Below are 20,517 nucleotides of genomic sequence, written 5' to 3'. Positions count from 1 at the left end.
TTCATGTATTCATTTTTACTTATCATACAGCAATTGAGCTTGCCCTTATACCTTAATACCTTTATTTTGATTCCGTTTACATACTCAATGCTTACAAGTGGGACAATTAAAAAGAAGAACTTTTGCTCTGGAAAGTTTTAGCAAAGTTTCAGCACGAATAGCATGAGGAACTAGCATCGGGCCCGCGGGCGGTGACATGGTGGGCCACGGGGACCACACAAAAGACTGGTAAATGTTACCGCCGATAAATAAACATTATTTAAAAGACATGTCAGCTCCTGTTAGAGCGCCGCCGTGCTTCATTTGTTCCGCCGCTCCGAGGGTATGAGGAATATTTAATCAAGTCTTCCGAGAGACATGAATAATCACACGTGGACGAGCGTACGCAGACGATGTTTAACATTTACATACTAACGATTCACTTTTGATTTCAGAGAAGATACATTAGCAAGTATTAGTGTTCGCTCAAGATTAATCTGGTTAGGCAAGATACAAGAAGACGTTAGTAAAGCAAAGTTATTAGTGGTAAAATTAATGCAAGCGATTCTCTTAACCAGGACAATGAAAATGTGAAAAATAATTGCGGAAGACAATTCTGAGGATTTTGTCTTTTTAATGAGGATTGTTAGGGCAAAATTTAGTTTGAGGGTCACAAATTAAAATGTATTTACGGGCCTTTAGTGTGAATTTAGATACAGTAGGCCTATACATGTTTGCAGATAGTTGCAGAATAAATGAAAAGACAAAGAACTAAGTGGTGATGACTTGAAGTACTTGATGATATCGTAGTATTAAACAGTTTTTCACCAGATTTTTGTGGGGGCATGACTAAAACAACACAGAGTGACACATTTTGAGTTCCCTCTTCCCCACAATATAAAAACTTGAGCCTCTTATCTGGTAGTTAGTGCAATTTCAATTTACTTACCTTACTCGAGGACAGGAAATTGTATTTTTTCAGATCGGAAACCCTCGGGCAGATCAAATTGTAGTGACTTGTGGGGTCCCCTGAGAATCTGTAACCTTTGACCCCTTTAGCTAATTCTGTCCATGCCTTTTGGCCAGTTAGCATGGAGTTGTGCTGCCTGTTAGAAATACAGACTCAGATTTACATTTACATTTACATGACAGAAGGTGAATATAGGCAATTGGACTCTTTCCAATTAATCTTTCCCTTTCTTACAAAAGGTAGATTAATTATAGTTATATGTAAGGAATTTGTTACAAATGAAAAATTATACACTAATTAATGTATGTGATATTATTTAAAGATGTCACGTCTCGTCCCCAGCCGTTACTATGTGTCCGTTGTCATGGTTTCTGTCTGTGTGCTCGCCCCTCCCCTCCTGTGTGCCCATGATGAGTTTGAATCTTCTCACCTGCCTCTTGTTACCTGTCGTGGATATAAGTCCTGTCTGCCCCTCACTCCTTTCGGGTCATTGTCGTTTGTCAATGTCTTGATGTCTTTTATCTCACGTTTCTGTTGTTGGTTTTCTTAGTAAGTTACGTTAGAGTTTGTCAGTTGTTCCCTTCAATAGATCCTGGTCCAAGCTGCACTTGGTCGCCCTGCTCCATTCCTACCGTGACAAAAAGACCGATTCAAATCAATGACGGTGAGTAAAATCGACACAGTAAACTCCAGATTAATTAATTAGGCAGCGCCGCAGAGCATTTTATCGTGGGATTGTGGGATTCTGTTAAGAACAAATCAGGGAGGCACTTAAGGGTTTAAAGAGCATGTCAGCCATGCCTCATTTGCTGAACAGTGAAGCAGTACACCGTTTACAGCATCAGTGTTGCTCTATAAATTAGAATAAGATCAACTATAATACTGTATACCTATTTTTTTTTAATTTTTACAACTTTTGAGATGTTGCCACTCTATTAGAACAGATTTCTGTGTGACTTCAAACAATGATAACCCCAATATGCTGAAGACCTCAAAGTATTCTTTTAACAGCATTTTTGGTTCATAGAGATCTCGGTCATTGGTAATCAAAAAATGTGTATTATCATTAAAAAATAGAATTTTGGTCGCAATTCTTGCACTGGATCGAAATGTTTGTTCAAGTCAACGAGTGTCATCGTCTTACTTTGAGTGTATGTTGCTGTCCTTATTTGCAAATGACATTAAGGTCAGCCCGATTAAAAATCTAAAAGGAACGTAACAACATTGCGTCTTGACTTGGGAATGAAAGCAGAGGACGGGCAGCTGTTGGACTGCCGTGCGTTGATGCACTTTGGCTGCTGATAAACACTCGCAGTGTTCTTTGGGCTCCATGTGTAGTCATGTGTATAATTGCTCTGGGACTTCAAATGCACCATGTGTGAATATAGTGGAAGACTAGGAAAGCCAATCCAAACATCACCGCATCAGTTTGTGTCAGACAAGATGCTCGGGTTAGTGGCTAGCTTGTTAGCAACTAGCTTATTAGACCTAATTGATTGTTTGGTTGAAGCAAACGGAGAACATGCTCTTATTGATCAGATCAAGGCCAAGGGCAGGAGGAAGCTGACGTGTCAAGACGCTGACCTCTACTGCCTTGTCGTTGGCCCTGAGCCACAAAGTTGAACTTTGACCTTTGTCAGGCAGCTCTTGAAATGGAGCCAGATGTGACTTCTTGCTTAAGTCGAGAAAAGGAGTGGAGCAAAATTCAAAACAATGTGAAGACAATCTGCAACTTCTGTCTGGGGAGAAAAAACCCGTCATAGAATTCAGGGGGAAAAAAAAAACTTTAGAATTTACTGTCTTTCAAATGTGATTCTACTATTACGTATTCAATACTAATGACAAAGGTTAAAGGCAAAAGGTCAGGGTCATTACTTGACTGATGGTCATTCCTTAAGCAAATATCAGCTTTACTAATGCATTTATCTTTGAAAATTAAGGTATTCGTACACCTCGGAAAACACTGCAGTAGAAGAAAGAAAATTGTTAAAATGTACTTATTCAGGTTGGCAACTAGTTACCATGTTAAAAGTCCTCAGACAGGTCCACGAGCTGGACCTCCTTGCTCCACATTGTAAGCCTTGTATCGCCTTTATCCATCTATTGTAGCCCTGAACAAAGACCTTCATGTTCAAACAGCAATTACTGTCTCATCTCCCGGGACATCAGCACTGGTCTAATTGGATTTAAATGAACCCCCCCTGCCCAAAAATGTCCCTTTGTTACAGCAAATAATATGCAAGGCCTTTTAATTAAGATGCGATAGGAGCCCACGTGGAGTGGTTGCTTTCATGTGCCCGTCTTCAAATGGAGGCTGATGCTAGGTTCGCAGCAAAACGCTTTGGTGCAGAAGTTTGCTCCGTGTTCAAAATGGCTCAGTAGATTGGACGTCGTACTGAACTATTATACTCTAACATTAAGAAATATTTTAGATGTTGGCCTGCATGACAACAGTATTTTGTTGTCAGAATGCATGTTAGAGAACTTTTTTTTTTTTAATTACAGAATTTAAAGAACAGATCTTGACTAGTCGAGCTTCTTATAGTCTGTCTTTGAGTTCTCCAATAAACCCTGCTCCATTCCTTCCATGACACGGAGGAACATTCACATTAATTAAAAGCTTTGGCTTATCTGAAAACTTTTCTTTTCTTCCTTACATCTAAAATCAGTCATCGGCAACTAGCAGACAGGCCTGCATAATGCAGTACTTTTGCATTTTTTGCTGGTCCATATTCAGGTGCTTGTGACAAGGTTGTCTGTAATTGTTTTTTTTAATGGGGGGTCAAAATTCATTGCAAAACAATGTTCTGTCTGAATAGATGTTTTGTCAATGTGGTATTGGTGTGACAGATGGAAAAGCGAAGACAAATTGTTGTATGATTTGTTCCATTGTCAGTATGACACAGTCAGTCTAGACTAGGAGACAAAAGGAATGATGAAAATGTTTAGATGATTCCTACAAAATCCAATTTGTGGAAAACTCTGAACATGACATTTTCAAACAAGACCTTTTCCTTTTTATTCCACAGAAAGATTTTTCATAAATACCAGCAAATCCACAGCCAAGTATTTTTTTTTTTACATAGTGTAGGCGCATAGGCCAAGGATGAAGTTGTTAAAATTCTGGAAAAATAATATTTGAAAAAAATTATTTTGAGGGTGAGTGAGAGTGGTATGAATCCTTGACTAGCAGTTGAACCCAAGGAAGGGCGAGAATTCCTAAGAGAACAGAAGCGATACTCACGAAATAATGAAAAGTCCAAAAGTCTTTACTCACAGAAGAGTTCAGGGTAAAGCCATCTTACGGTAGAAGCTCAGATGAGCACAGAGCAAAGCTTTGCTGGAGACGACACAAAGGCAAACGGGTGTGCTGGAAGTATAAGTGAATGAGGGGGGGTTACCAAGATCCGCAATCCAAAAATCTGATTTCAAAATCCAATCCAAAGCCAGCAAAACAAGAGTCAGGCAGAGGCAGCGGTCGGGTAAACAGGCAAGATCAGAAGTTCAGTTAAGTCCAAAAACCGGTTCTAAAAGGAGGAGAGTAGTGCAAAACACAAGTGACAAGGCTGTGCAGAGAGATCCAAGATAAAATTGATACTAAATTGAGTATCCGCATAGCATTGATTACTAAACGGCGAGTATCGATGCTATTCTATGATTTCAGTTATTTTCCTATAATTATTGTGTACAGTGACATTTTACGCTAAGTCATATTATGTTTTGTTTGAGCTTTGTATCTACCAGCTTGCTGTTTATTATTGTGGCACAACATAAAATATACTGTCGGAGTGAGAATAACTTGAAATTAACTGCATATAAAGTGCGTGCAAGCAGAATTTTTCATCTTGTGTTCTCTCTGATTGGCAGTACAAGGCCAGTGAAAAGGAAACCCAAACAATGGTCAATAAGGTTGCACTGATTAACTGATTTGACAAATCCAATAAAAAGGAAAAAGAAGTTATATAATAATAAGGTGTCTGGGACTACATCTATTCAGATTATTACTACTTTGTCCATTGCAATTTAAAACAACAATCCAGGTATGTATAAACAGATGCTTTTGTTCAGTCTGCTGACAGTTTCGACTGCGACTGCCGACGGCTCTGAAGAGTAGCAGTCGAAACTATCAGCAGGTAAAAATTTTAATTTTTGTCTGAACAAAAGTTTATATTATTACGAAGACATGATGAATCTCATCAAAATAATCCAGGTATGTTTCTATTGAAGATAATATGGCATAGTTAAGAATTCAACAAGAATGTTTAATTTGCACAAAACATGTTATTTAATTGGCCAACAATTTAAAATATTTTTTAACCTAAACGGTGCCAGTATTTAATTGGTATTGATCGATACCAAAATCTCAGGTAGCGCACAGGGCTGATTACATAATGCAAGGGACAGTGAAATCAATGAGGCTATAACGAGATGAGTAAAGCTATACAGGAACCGAGTAAACACGATAAAATGTGGTCATGAAATCAGCAGAACATGAAACTTCTAATTCCTTACTTTATTTCTGATGTTTGCTTTCTTTTACATTAGTCAGATTTCATTAACTCTCTAGAGTTGAATCCATTGAATTCGTTCTAGTTTAGATTGAAATGTTCCCAAAGAAAAGTCCACCATGCACCCTGAAAACTGAAAAAAAAAAAAAAACAACAACCCAATTTTGGAGTTGAAACTCCATTTTACTTGGCTTTCACTGCTGCAACTTGCAAACACACTAAAAAAGTGTTTTCTTTGGTGCCCAAGCAAGATGCTGAGTCAGCTGTCAGCGCGTATACTCACTTTGCAGTGACGGTGATCATTCCCCGCCTTGAAAGTGATTAGATGGCAACTCCAGAACGTTCTCTCGGTGGAAATCTCCTGTCACGGATAATATGATTGATTGATTGATCGGCTACTCGCGTCCTCGCAGAGTTGCTTGAGCAGCGGCGCATGCGACGAGAAGTCTTCAGTCAGCCATCCGCTGCCATGAATCATTCAACCTTTGACTTGATTACTTTGTCGAGTCAGCTTTCGCCGATTGCGCGAAATGCGGCGAGAGAGGACATGTGATGATACCGCGGGTGGGATTTTGACACTTGTGGAGCTAATGCTCGATAGAATCCATCATTTGCACTGCATTCAGTCGTTGGTTTTCAATTCCATCCATCCATCCATCCATCCATCCATCCATCCATCCATCCATCCATCCATCCATCCATCCATCCATCCATCCATCCATCCATCCATCCATCCGTTTTCAATTTTTAATTAAATCTAAAAAAAACAAATAAAACTCTAAATTACATTTTATTTTTTATGGAATAAACCCCTTTTCAACTCCGTCTGCTTCTGACCTTCCAGTCACTGAGAATCGACCTCTGCACTGAACTGTGTTCGGATTCACCTGTTTTTCACCGAAGCTTTCACGTTGGTCCATAAAATGCATCAATAACTAATTCGAACTCTAAATCGGTTCTAACTATTGTATCGGCAAAATCGCCTGCTCAAGAAGTTGAAGGGAACGTATTTACATTTATATTACACCAATGTTCCACGTTATATATCCGACATTTCAAAAACCTGTGCGAACTGTTCAAGAGTGAATTAGGTTTGACTCAAACAGTATTTAAGCAAACATAATCGAAAGATAACCGCGGCATTAGAAAATGTCACTAAGTTTCCATTTAGCTACAAAGAGAGAACTCTTGATTGTATTTGCACTTAATAATAACATTGGAAGTTGCGTACCAGTGTTGAATTATCAATTTTGCACTGGTCACGACTGTAACGGAACACTAAGAGTATGGATGAAATTCCACTCGCATCTATGAATTTGGAAATACTATTTGATGATTGAACGATTAGGAGGGACATCTTTTCTCTCAGTTAACGAAATCTTCTTTCCGCAACTTTTGATAATGATTTAGCATATTTTCACAGAATATAATGTTAAATTAGAATCATATTTGCCAGTTTCCCAGAACGCAACCAGAAGTATAATTGACGAAAATGTTCCCCGTATTTAATCATTTCAATATATGCGCAGCTGAGAGCATTATATGCCGTATTTAAAGCGCCTGTCTGTAACTGTGGGCTGTTGGGAAAAGGTAATGAGGCAAAAGATGAAAGTTGGTATGGTTTTCATGTTTGTGTATTGAACAGCAGCAAGCAGAACCGAGACTTTTCCCCTCTCTTCAGTATTCCGTTCTGGTTCCGTAAGGTTAAGTTGAACGGTTCCGTGTGGTTTGTCAGTGAATTAATCATGATGATTAATTGGCTTTCAAGTTAAATATCCAGTGAGTGGTGTCAGGCTGCCAGACATCAGGCCCAAATTGACAGGTCTTTAAGGAGAAGCAGATTGATTTACACAGCCGCTAATGAATCCCCCCCACCTCCACCCACAAGGGGAGCAAAGGTAAACAAGTCTTGTGCTCCTCGGCCTCGAGCGAGTCGACTTTTCGGATTGAACTTTTGAGACCGCCGATCAAGTTTTGCCAATTTGATGCTATGTACGTTCTGTACCAGTCAGGCCACCACTTTGGTTTAAACTTAGCTAAAGGTCCCATGATTTCATTTGCATATAACGAGCCTTATGGTGAATTGTAATTACTCTTGCATCCGTGAACTGTGTGCGGGTGCTATTGTAGTTTTAAGTTGTCATATCACCAGTCACCACTAGATGGTAGGTAGTCTTATTCTACGCTAGAGCGAAATATGAGTTGGAGTATTAATTTACTGCAGATTGATTTGATATGCAGGACAAACATAGTACCTAAAAAATATTACAATTTGGAATGAATGATCAAATATTTTGAGAACATGTATTTTGCACATATATTTTGTTCATATTCAAAATAGCATTTTTTAGGAAGGGTGTGGTCCTATATAGCCCATGAGTAGCACTGATGAAAAATTGTGGCTCCCTCCTCCAACATTTAAGTTGCACCTTCCTGATCTATGCTGTAGATGTAAAGGCATGTGTTGGCGTAATACACCAACATCGTTTTGGCACAAGAGCAAGCTTGTGGATGAAGAAACCATTTGCACTTATTATCATCATTATTAATATTGTGTGTGCAGTTTTGTTCTTCTTTAAATTCCAAATGATTAACCTTGCGTCAAAACTTTCCATGTCGACTGTGGAAGCGGCTGCTGCCGCACGAGCAGGTCACGGCTGGAAGAAAACAGAAACTCATGTTTTGATGTCGGCTTCTACCTACTCTAACCCCCCACCCGAGCTCCTCTGATCTATTATGCAGCTAATTAAAACACCCTCTCCACCTCCGCCTTAGCATCAGAGTCATGGTCAGACTCCTTTGTGTAGTATGGCTGGAAAAACAATATCAATAACAACAACAAAAACAACAGTAGCCTTTGGTCCAAGGAGGAGAGGAGGAGGACGCTCTTTGATGATAAACATCAAAGACACACGATGAATCGGACCGCGTTTTACATGCCAAGGTCGTCTCTCATCCCGCTTGTGTGGCGTCGGCACGTCGGTGTTGGGCCTGGATGGCGGAAGGTGAGCTGCGGGGTCTGCGGGATGCATCCTCGGAGAGTAGAAGTCAAATTGTGGCCATAGCAAGTGCCTGACGGGTCAAACTGACCCTCTGAATGCGAGACAATCATTTTCTGTAGCGTTCTCCACGCTGGCCCATGGAGAACATGCAAAAATTAAAGGCTTTTAAGTGCGCCTTATAGTGTGGAAAATACGGTAATCCCAAAATCGTCCTTCGACTAGTGGCAAAAAAAAGCATATTATTGTAAATATGTTTTTTACTTGACTTCCTCCTTAATTGTAAGAATAGAACTGTCAGCTAGTGTTGACTTATACGGTTTCACTTTTATCACTGTGAAGTTGTAAAAAGATGTCAATTTTAAATTTTAAGTGTAAATATTACCAAGAGGAAAAATGTAGGTGATGAAGAAAACAGAGCCTAAGACAGAACTTTGTGGCACCGCATCGAAAACGGGTTCGAGGGGATATGAATGATGTGACTTCCATAGATTGTGGGCCAAGGTGGAGCATCTGAACAAATGGAGGTGTTTATTATTATTATTTTTATTTGTGATTTACCTCAGCACGTCTGCCTCCCAGTTGAGAATTTCAGTGTTCAAATCTCAGCTCAGGCACTCCTGCGTGAGGTTTCCATGTTCTCCCTGTGCTTGTTCAAGTTATGGCCGAGTACTCTAGCACTTCCTCCCACATCGCAAAACGTGGGTAAATAAATGCTTGGTGAATAGTTATTTGCTCAAATTGACTGGTGACCAATCTAGAGTGTACCAAATGATAATTCAAAATGCCACCAAGCTTTCCGCACTTATACCAACCTATCTTTTCATGACTAGAACCCGGTGGGCGCCAGAGGGCCTCTGTGACCAAATGGACCTCAGTGGGAAGGTTCACGGAGAATTCTGTCCTTTCACGAACAGCGCTGAGCTGGCCAGAGGAGGCCCCTGGGGGACACCTGCTGTTTGACTTGGCTCTCCACCGCACACTGCTGCACAAGCCTCCAGTTGTCTGTGGGCACAAGCTGCAGAGCTGCAGGTATTTCCTGAAATGTTTCTCTTCCATACACTATGCAAGTTAGGTGAGAGACGGCTAAGCGGTCATTAGATGCAAGTATGAGAAGACAACATGGAGATACAATGTGATTTTAGTGCATGTACCTTCCTGTCCAGCTCCCATGTGAACAAACACTACCGCAGGCGAGGGCAAAGTATCTTGACGTGAAATGACTTAGTTAAGAATTGACTTAGCTTGTTATTTATATTTCAGGTATCAGCATTTAAGATCTTTTTTGTTTGCATATCATTCCCCTAGTCCAAGTCACACCAACTGAAATTGGAGCAGTGTTGCAAAATTGCCATCAGACAAAAAGTTCAGTGCCAATTTTAAAAGCCACATTGTCACATTGCTTCGACACATGGTAGAATTTATGCTGTTCTTGGCAAGTTTCTCGAAAGAAAATCTGTTTTTGATCAAGACTACAGGCAGAAGACACAAATAAAACAACAGCAACAACTTGTAACTTGTAGTACATATGCGGAATTGATTCCTGTTTTGCAAAATGAGCCACAGCTAGCTCGCTAGATTTTATTCTCCTACAAATGGAAGAAGTGTGACAGCTATAAAGCTTCTCACACTGACACAGTCCCGCGTTCGATGCAAAAAAACATTTACAAAAACTGTAAAAGTTGAGCCATCACATGTTGATAGCCTAAAATCAGTTCTGAAATAAAATGATGGACAATTAAATGCATAGGGAGACCCTTTATTTGGCATAAGCGTTAGATGTCCTCTGATGCAGCAGATGTTTCTTTCGTCTTTCTAAATTCTGTCACGCCAGCATCAATATGCATGTTCCGCCATTACCTTAAAACACTTAGAGCCAACGAAGTAATCTCTGAACACCTGCAAAGACAGGTACACACAGAAAAGTTCTTCTCACTGGAAATATCCTCTTGCTATTTCTTGTCCATTTGGCCCTTTTCAAATTATCTCTTGGGATTGATGGCAGTAATTTTCACACATTAGCTCCCCCTTTCATGCATAATAGGGGACCCACCAACCAGTTTGTGCAGTACATCTGTCCATCGGGTGTCATTACTTACATCCCAGCAGGGGCACGTAATTGGCAATTGTTCCTAATTAGCAAACATGATTGCACCCACTCGTTTTGCCCGTCCTGTAAGTCACTCCACCAAGACCACTCAAGATTATTTTAAGGCAGAGTGTCCGAGAAAAACCTTACTGTGCTCTTTACACTATGCTAGGAAGAACCCAATTATCCATCCACTTAATTAATCACTTAAAATTAAATTAATTTTAAAAAATCAAAGTACTGCAAATATGAACAACTGGAACTTTTTCAGCTATATATTTGGTCTTCTTTATCAGATTAAAAAATTATTTTAAGAAATTATTCAAAAGAAAACATTCAAAAAATAAGAGACCTGTGTAAACCGGTGCAGCATGGCGCATATTAAAAAGGGTGTTTTGCGCCAGTGTGGGCGAGAACACAGCAAAGTCATTTTGCTGGAGTACAGAAACTGTCTGTCAGGACCTCCATTAAATTCACTAAAATCGTATTCCATTCCCTGCGCCAATAGTTAGACATTCCTGAAATTCCGGTCGTTTTTCGTTTGTGTTCGGGCACAAAATTGTTGGCAAGAGATGAATGAATTCTCAAACAAGCCTTCCGTAGGAGAGAATACCAGCCAGGTTTTGAAGCTGCACTTTTTACAAGCGTACAAACCCAAGATTCTCAACTTTATCATCGCTAGTTTATTTGTTAGCCGAATTACAATTTTGAGGTTTTTTGCTTTCATGCCACAAAATCGTATTTGTTTTTTTTCCCCAAAGATTTGTTTTGATTTCACATATGTTCGCTGACTAGTACATAAATCTCCCTGACAAAATTCCAAAACATGCAATTCAGATTAAAATTGTTGACCTTTCGTGGGGGTTTGTTGCTGTGATGCCAGTATTGTTTATATGCTGCATGTGGCAAAAGGATAAACCAAAATATGTCTAAAATGATCCAGTCAAAGGCTAATTTTTTCATATGACTTCCTACTATTCGTGCTGTGTTTCCTAACCTCTGCAAATAAGGGCCTGGCATTTACATCCACCCTGACCATTCCTCCATTTCCCCCATTTCCTCTCCGTCTGAACACGACTGGCCCCGCTGAGCTCATCTCTCGTGCTCCGCAACGGGGCCTGCTTCTGATTTAAAGCACCCAGCGGGGGGCATGTGGAGAGAGACTCACGCTGTGAAGCTTCGCTACAGCTGAAGGTCAAAACACACTCGTGATGGCAACCACGGGATGACACCACGGCGGGCTGAATTAGACGAAACCCAAGGAGTTCCCCCTTGGTGGCAGTTTAGTTAAGTTCTTTATTTAAACACAACATTCAGAAAAATGTATATGAACTCCCACCAGGGATATTATAGTCGCTTGTTAGCCAAGGCTGCAAACAGACAATAAGGGTCCGCAATGAATTAAAGACAATTCACTCTACAATGATGGCCAATCTGAAATTGACGACATTTGATCACACTATTGATTGCGTAGTTTTTGCATACTTCCTGTTCTATGGTGAGCATCACAATTCTCCTGAATTTTGAAAAATGTCACAAAAATTTGAATAAAAACCAAAAGGAAAAACATATTTGCTTTATATGACTGAATAATCTTTATTTATTTTTAAAATTATTTTCACCAAAACATTTTCTGTGAATTACAATTTACTGGAATGAGGTAGCCTACTACCTTGAAAATTCTTCTGACAAAAGATTAAATGAAAAGAAACAATCAGACTAACAAAAAAGCTAATATTGTATAGCAGCCATTTGTGCAACATTCCTGAATAATTTCCCAAATATTCTTCACCAAAAATTTGAAAATGCTCAAAATAAAATTATACAAAAAATGTTGTAATTTTGGAGTAATTTTAACTTGACTGGTGAATTGGTTGAATTTCCATTGTAGAACTTGTCACTGTTCTACTACCATTCATTTTTCTTGGCTATCATACTTTTTTTTTTTTAAAAATTAGCTCCACATAGTACATTTGATTACAACAAAATGTATTGTGATGCCATATAAACTGAAGTGTTAGCAATGTTGCTCGAAGTAGCTCTACGCTCATTTCTATTCATTACAGCTCATTTGTGAGCATTATTCAGGTAAATTGTCACGAGAAGAGGTTTTGAACATACGACATCCACTTAAAAATCAACAACAACTAACATAGTGGTGTAACGCTATGCCAACTTTCCTGAGGTTAGCAGGAAATAATCCAAAACATTTGTTTTTCTGTGTTTTGCGTTACAGTGTTTCTTAATTACACTGGCTGATGGCACATACAAAAGCACGAACAAGGAAAAAAAAATACATCTGTTTCTTTTAATCGAAATCTCCAGGAGACGAGATGATTTTTTTCCTGCCCTTTCCGACTTTGCTTTTTTTTTTTTTTTAAACATTCAAATATTTCAAAAGTCTACCCCAAAAAATAGCCTGGGGGCTAAAATGGTGGCCTGCTCGCCTCGTAAAGATTTAACCTAGAGCAAAAAGACGTAAGAGAGAGTTTAACTGATTTGAGGATGATCTTTGATAAACAGCAATGCCAATTAGCGGACGATATTGTGCTTATTAAGTAAAGTTTAATGGGCAAATTCATTGCAACTCAAACACCCGCAAGAAGAGAGTGCAGTGAGAAAGAAACACGCATCAGAAGTCGGCCTCTTCACCCAGCTTCCTTCATGAATAACAAATAAGACGGGCAGCCAGCACAACACATGCAAAACATTACCGCGTCCCTCCAAACTCATCTGGCTTCCTCAACATTCTGCCGCCGGACTTGGAACTTGGGTTGCTGCTTTTGGACCCGACCGCACCGTTTGTATTATTGTTTTTATTTCACAGCTTCGACATGTAGTATTGGAATATGTTCACAGCATAATCAATCATTCAAGTTGAAGGATTCAAAAAGAAGTGCATGCAACTGCAACTCTTTTTCTTTTTAATGCTTGGTGAATAATTTATTTTGAAGACTTTAAAGTCATTCAAACTAGTTTCAAAAATAATTCAGCTGCTGTTTTTTGTACAATGAAATACATGTACAGGACTCCAGGTTGTGTGTTGGACAACATTTATTTTGATCATTTAACACTTTGTAAGAGAAAATTGTGAGTGTTGGAAACTGTATTTACTTAACTGTCACTTTTCAAACTTCTAATAAAGCAAAATTGATTAACTGAATTATTTAAGGTTATTTTTTTTTCACTTTGTCCAAATGGCAGCAATTCAGTCAATTTGTCTCAACAAATATCAATATACTGAATGTGTGTCTATTGAGACACTTTGTATTTATTATTACAATTGTAAAACAAAAACAATTATATATATATATATATATATATATATATATATATATATATATATATATATATATATATATATATATATATATATATATATATATATATATAGATTTATCTTCAACTACTGAAGTTTTTCATGGCCATTTTCAAGGTTTCTTACTATATTTCTATCTTCTAAGTTGGACCAGTCTACAAATTATGATTTTGTTCTCAGGGGAAATTCATTTTACAAAAACCAAGATTATGAACATTGGGGGTTGATTGGGAAATTCACTCTGATGTCCATGCACTACTCTGAGAATATTGTTTGGCGAGGCAGAACGCAGCCTATGTTCTATACAAATCAGCAGCTCCTGCTTGAACTGTTTCCATCTGGGCTGTCTGACACACTGGTGCACCTTGACCCCAGTTGGCGAGCCCGAAATGCGCACCGGCACCTTATTTTCTGTGTACGCTGAATAACCAAATGGCACATTTCAACAATATTCGGAGTTTCCGAACTGTCGGCGTAAAGCAGTGCAGAATATTTTTCAACGCACCCTAAATCTCGTTCCGCCCCTCTTTCCTTATCATTGGTGTGTTTGAGAATACACTCAGCACTTCATTCAGACCTTTCAGAAACTAAAAATGTGCTTCAAATGTCTTGTTTGGTATTCAGAGTGCCCCCCAAAATTGAGCCCAGCAGTGTAGGAAGTAAACAGGAAAGTAAACAGTTTACGAAAAGCAAGTAAGCGGCTGAGCATAGCACATTGTGCACCCTGGCAGCAGACCACAAAACATCGGCTAACGACTATGTTAAAGTTTTTCTTTTTCTTTTAAAATGTCTAACTAGAATCCCGCGTCACATTGTAGCCAAAGGATCTTGGTAGATTAATGCACCTTGGAAATCCTTGTACTGTAGTTGAAAGTTGGTTGCCATGACTCCCTCCAAAGAAGTAGTAGATGAAGAAATAGAAGAAATTGTGGAATGTACATTGTTTAATTTGGGAACGTGATTGATCTGCCTTTCTAATGGCTAACATACTGAATACAATTAATTTGAATTTCAATTTGTAGAGGTGAAATGTCTCAAAAGCATCTTATGGCGATATTGTCTAAGCAAAATTCATCAGCCAAGTCGACCCAAGACCATGCAAGTAAAACATTTGCAGCATAGTGTGTCTGTTTGGCTTTTTCTTTTGAGAGAAAAAAAAAGATCCTATAGCATGTTCTCGCGTCAGATCGTCCCGTAAACGGGACCAGTGTTGAGATGGTTTTTCAAACTGCACGGTGGCAGCTTTCCTTTTACACTTCAGCAACGAGGCGCAACTGTGTTCTTTCTTTCCAACTTGAAAGGCAGAGCACATTAGCATGCGAAAGGCGTGCACACCTTATTTGTGTCCAAAGCTGAAGATCCTTGGGAAAAGTTCCAGCTATTATGCTATCTCATCTATATATTTGTATATTTATTCTGCGAGACAAGCATTCACACAGCTTTTGTGCCATCAAAAGTCTATTTTTCTTTTCATTTTCGTCATTTTCCCACACATTCACTCAACAATATCAAAACAAAATGCGTTTCTCTTTGGGCATGTTTTGTACTTTTCTCGCAACTGCAACATGATCATGCATTTACGAACTGTTGAATCATTGAGAAAAGAAGTGAAAGATAGGAAAGGAAATGTAACAAGTGCTCAAACATGTTGTTCCAGTGTCATCAATTTGCAACCTGCAGTCTCATAATGTGCATTTGCGAAAAGTATATACAAGTATATAAATTATTATTCTAGTTATCCGCCTCACATTTGCTCAGATGTCATCACATTGCTACTCATGGGCCGAGATATTGCGGATTGCTATGTTGTCATGAGTGAAAAATATTTAATAGGAGTCATCAAAATTGACATACGTGCAATTTTTAGCTTTTCTTCCAGGCATGCATAATTTTAGCAGCATAACCTCTCGACCCCTCAAACTCAATCAATAAAAAAAATATGGGTCCAATAATTCAACACAGGTGATTCCCCCTCATCTCAACACTAATCAGTTGGACATTTTTCAACAAAAGAACTTTAAAGATGAGTGGGGGAAAATAATGCACCACCATTGATACGAAATTACCAAGTAAATAAAATGTTTTTCCAACAACCTCAAGTAGGTAAAGGTTAAATGAATGCCTCCAATCAAAGGCTGACTTTTTAATAGTATTGGATCTTATCAGAAGGTACAAGTGCACATATTTTGATAGTCACTGGGTGTGTAAGAAATAAGATTTTTATACTATGATGTTATTGTATGGATATAATAAATTTAGCGCAGACTACCCAGATTAGACTGCCTCCGTACATACGCACTCCTCTCTGGCTGAGCGTCCAATCAGGGAGGACTCAGCGGGCTAGTTTGCACCTAATTGGCCGGTGATGGGGAGAGGGAAGCTCGGCCGTGGTCTCAGTTAAACACATGTTCGCTTCCTTTGCTCCGTGGAGGATGCGCTTCGCCTCAGCGGGGAGTTTTCGACCTTATCATTTCGTCGCGTTCTGGAAAAAGAAAAAAAATAGACGAGGGGCAGACTTTTACGCACACTCCAAATCCAAAATCAGGCGCGGATCAAATTGTAAAGTGTTCTGTGGATTATTCACAACTGGGTAAACTTTTTTTTGAAACTTTTGCAGTCCCCTTGCAACTATTTTTAATGGCTGTTTTTGCTCCAAGGACTGTTTTGTTCTTTTTCCACATAGTGCATTTGTGAGTGAATCGACTGTCAAGAAAAAAAATAGAAATCCAGATTTATGATTTGGGGGATGGCTACAGCCACCTCCAGCCCGTACCTAGCCAGCAGCAGGGTTTTAACCGGCCCGGTCGCTCACTCTGACCGGAGAGGCGGGAGCATGCAGCCGGCAAACGGTGTGGTCACCTCGGTGTCTTCCAGCGCTTTCAGAGGGGACCCGTCGGTCAAGATGGTGCAAAATGACTTCATGCAAGGGGCCACCATGGTGTCCAGCAACGGGGGGCACATGCTCAGCCATGCCCACCAGTGGGTCACGTCGTTGCCCCACGCTGCAGCCGCGGCGGCCGCTGCGGCTGCCGCAGCTGCCGCAGAAGTTGGTGCTGCGTGGCCGGCCAGCTCCCAGCCCCCGGAGACGAAGAGAGGCAGCGGGAGGGAGGACATCCATTCGGGCGCCGCTCTGCACCACCGCGGCTCCCATTTAGGGGGTCATCAAGCACACCCTGGTGGCTGGGGAGGCTCCATAAACATTACTGAGGGTCAGACCCAGCAGCACCAGCAACAACAGAGCCTCGTTTACTCCCAACCCGCCGCCTTCACTGTGAACGGGATGCTCAGCACCCAGAGCCTCATGCACGCCGGTGCGCTTGTACGCGGGAACTCCCCAGAGCTGGACCACCCTCATCACCACCATCACCACCACCACCATCCTCACCATCATCATCATCCTCATCACCAGCACGCACACCATCAGCACCAGCATCACCACCAGCATCATCACCAAGAGGCGCACTCGGATGAGGACACGCCGACCTCAGACGACCTGGAGCACTTCGCTAAGCAGTTCAAGCAGCGTCGCATCAAGCTGGGTTTTACGCAAGCCGACGTGGGTCTGGCCCTGGGAACACTGTACGGCAACGTCTTCTCGCAGACCACCATCTGTCGGTTCGAGGCGCTGCAGTTGAGCTTCAAGAACATGTGCAAGCTGAAGCCGCTGCTGAATAAGTGGTTAGAGGAGGCCGACTCGAGCACCGGCAGCCCGGCCAGCATCGACAAGATCGCCACGCAGGGACGCAAGCGGAAGAAACGCACGTCCATCGAGGTGAGCGTCAAAGGCGCATTGGAGAGCCACTTTCTCAAGTGCCCCAAGCCGTCGGCGCAGGAGATCAACGGCTTGGCGGACACGCTGCAGCTGGAGAAGGAGGTGGTACGCGTCTGGTTCTGCAACCGCAGGCAGAAGGAAAAGCGCATGACGCCACCCGGGCTCCCGCGAAGCCCGGATAACGCGTACTCGCAGGTGGGCAGCATGGGCGCGGACACGCCGCCACCCTCCATAGACTGCAAGAGGATGTACAGCGACACGTGAACGCGACACCAAATTAACCAAGCTTTATTTTTTTCTTTGTTTATCTCACGATTAATAATCATCGTTTTGTTACAAGCTCCCGTGTGTCCTGTAATCCGCGATGGCGTGCGAGTATGCGAGTGTCATCACACATAAGTCAAGTTTTACGCATCATATTGAAAACATAAGAACCATTAACATAAAACAGGCTTGTTGCTTTAATTTAGCACTGACTTGTTCCCGAAAGCAATAATTAATATACGTAACCCCATTAAGTTGCTTATAACTGTGTTTTGTGGTAGTAGATTTACAGTGGAAGCAACTTATTGAATTGTTTTTCCATCTATTATTAAAATACATGTTTGTTTTTTTTAGTTCAAAACATTCCTTTACATCTCCAAGTTAAATGAGTATTATTGTGTTTGCACTATTTATTTCCCCCTTATTCTTACAGTATTTGCAGTGAAGAAATTAAATATTTAATAAATTGGAGTGACATGAAAGACGACACATGAGTTGAACGTCATTATTACGCGCACGTACACTGACCCGACTGAAAGGTTTTCTGTGTTTATATTTATATGCAGCTGTACAAATGCTTTTTTCCCCCGTCCATACCGCTCAATAATTATTATAACCATAATTCACAAACTGTAACCTTTACTTATGTTGTTATATTTGAATTTGGTTCATTGGCGTAAATACTAAAGTTTGCATTTCATTAAACTAGCAAATTAAATATATATATTTATATTGTACAGCATGCATGTATCGTGTAATGTGATAAATACCATCCATCCATTTTCTGAACTGCATTATGGGTCGCGGGAAGTCTTTGGGCGGTAGGTACACCCTGAACCGGTCGCCGGCCAATCGCATGCTAGACAAACGTAGACAAAAGAAATAATTTACGCTCCCAATCACACCCACGCACAATTTGGAGAGGTCAACCTGCCTATCATTTTAAAAACAATTATTTCATATCTTAAAGCAGAACTGTAAGACTGTAAGACTTGTACTGCACAAGAATAACAATCGTATTGGTTTCTTTGCAACATATTAATTCTATCAGATACATAAATAAAAAGTGAGTGGAAACAAACAAACAAACAAATTACAGAGCTGTGAACATAGTCCAAAACAATGGCTGGAAGCACAGACTGTTGACCTCAGCATTAAACTCGACCCACTATGCAATTTGAAAAACAATTAATACCTCAGAAAAGCCCAGAAAAACGCAATGCACAAATATCCATCATTTTTTTCAACCACTGAAAATAAAATGGGCCCGAATAGTGACCCCAACACCGGCAGTCTTGTTTTAGCCATGTGCTTTGGTGGTGGCAAGCCCCAAACTAAAATGAGCGTGCTGCATCTATGTTCTAAATATTCAGATACACTAAATACAGAATGTTGTGCACACAGTTTGGCCTACTGTCAAAACGAGCTGGGCCTTCAGAGACTCAGAGAGCTAAAAAGAAATCAGCAGGTTCGAGAGTATTCGCTATTCGGGTTCTCGTAGCCTGGAATGCCTGGGGAAATTAGAGTGGCTACATCAGTGGAAATGTAAAGTGGGAGGGGTGGGGGGGGGTCTCACCCGGATGCACGATCAAGGTGGAAGAGGGTCTCCAAGTGCTCAGTCCAACTTTAGATCATCTGCAAGTGGTGATCTTCTTGGAGTTCTTTTTTCAATGAACGCATTGATCTCCTGCATGGATTGGTTTGCCATGCTCTCCTGCATTGACTTCAAAGCGAATGAGAGGAGCCGTTTCCATTGGCTTGGAAGCAAATTGGCTGTGTTCACTCCCACAACGGCGCAACCGCTCTTTTTGTTGTTTTACTGCGTGCAAAAATATCAACGAAAATAAATTTCGATGTGTAATATGTTTATGAACACTGTGTATGTACTGAAAAAGTTATCCACATTGCCTCAATGTGCTCTTCTAGTCTTTTCAGCATTTTGATGTGAGGCTGATTGCATTCAAGCACTTTCCTGTGCCAACCAGCAAAGTTCAGCACTCCCAGCTGGCAGGTCAACGCACAAGTGGTTGCCAAGGTGACAGAGTGACACCAGGCAGCAGATCTTTGGCCACACATGATGGATTATGGCGGTGCGTGCTTCCACACTCCAATCAATATTCACTCACACACAAACACACACACACTTTTAAGTGCACACACTAATCACAACAAAACGAAAGAAACTTACCAATGACAAGCAGGAAGTCGAGCCAACGAGAAGCAAGGGTTTCTGCTAAAGAGGAATAAACAATACTGTATGTTAATATTTCACTTGTGCTGTCACACTAAACTCACACAATATGTAAAAAATAACCATCAGGTTATGAATAATTTTTTCCTTGGCCTGTTATGCACCTTTTAAAAGTATATTCAGTAATGTGAGGCTATCAAGTGGATTGTAGTCATTTTATTTTAGTTTTCTCATACACTGGAATGATGTGTTCACAATCATCGTCATGGTGAGTTTTCTGGTCATTTCTTAACTAGGTTGGATGTATTTTTTGTTAGCGTTGATTTCTCCTACTGCCCATAAAGGCACCACAGCGATCAGTATTGTGTTGGGAAAGAGGAAAGGAAGTACGTGAATGTGGAGGAGACGGCTCTGTTTGTGAGTGTA

At 40.5% G+C, this 20,517-nt stretch overlaps 1 protein-coding gene and 1 long non-coding RNA gene across 3 annotated transcripts; both read left to right on the top strand.

Moving 5' to 3' along the window:
• The first annotated feature begins 1,446 nt into the window (after positions 1-1,446).
• Positions 1,447-13,623, top strand: LOC148393946 (uncharacterized). Of its 2 annotated transcripts, none has more exons than XR_015859930.1 (3): positions 1,447-1,613; positions 9,290-9,488; positions 12,782-13,623. It is a non-coding gene; the product is annotated as an uncharacterized LOC148393946 (long non-coding RNA). The 2 variants fall into 2 exon arrangements; XR_015859929.1 differs by lacking the exon at positions 12,782-13,623 and adding an exon at positions 11,556-11,938.
• A 2,633-nt stretch (positions 13,624-16,256) lies between these two features.
• Positions 16,257-18,387, top strand: pou3f3a (POU class 3 homeobox 3a). Its single transcript, XM_088382934.1, has one exon. The coding sequence runs from the start codon at positions 16,599-16,601 to the stop codon at positions 17,898-17,900; it is 1,302 nt and encodes a 433-aa protein (XP_088239060.1). The 5' UTR covers positions 16,257-16,598; the 3' UTR covers positions 17,901-18,387.
• Positions 18,388-20,517: the final 2,130 nt, after the last annotated feature.

This window comes from Syngnathus floridae, chromosome 8, assembly GCF_059516105.1.
Source record: "Syngnathus floridae isolate MCC-2025c chromosome 8, RoL_Sflo_1.0, whole genome shotgun sequence".
NCBI classification, from domain to species: domain Eukaryota; kingdom Metazoa; phylum Chordata; class Actinopteri; order Syngnathiformes; family Syngnathidae; genus Syngnathus; species Syngnathus floridae.
The sequence above is the reverse complement of the archived record's forward strand: the minus strand, read 5'-3'. Positions and strand labels throughout refer to the sequence as shown.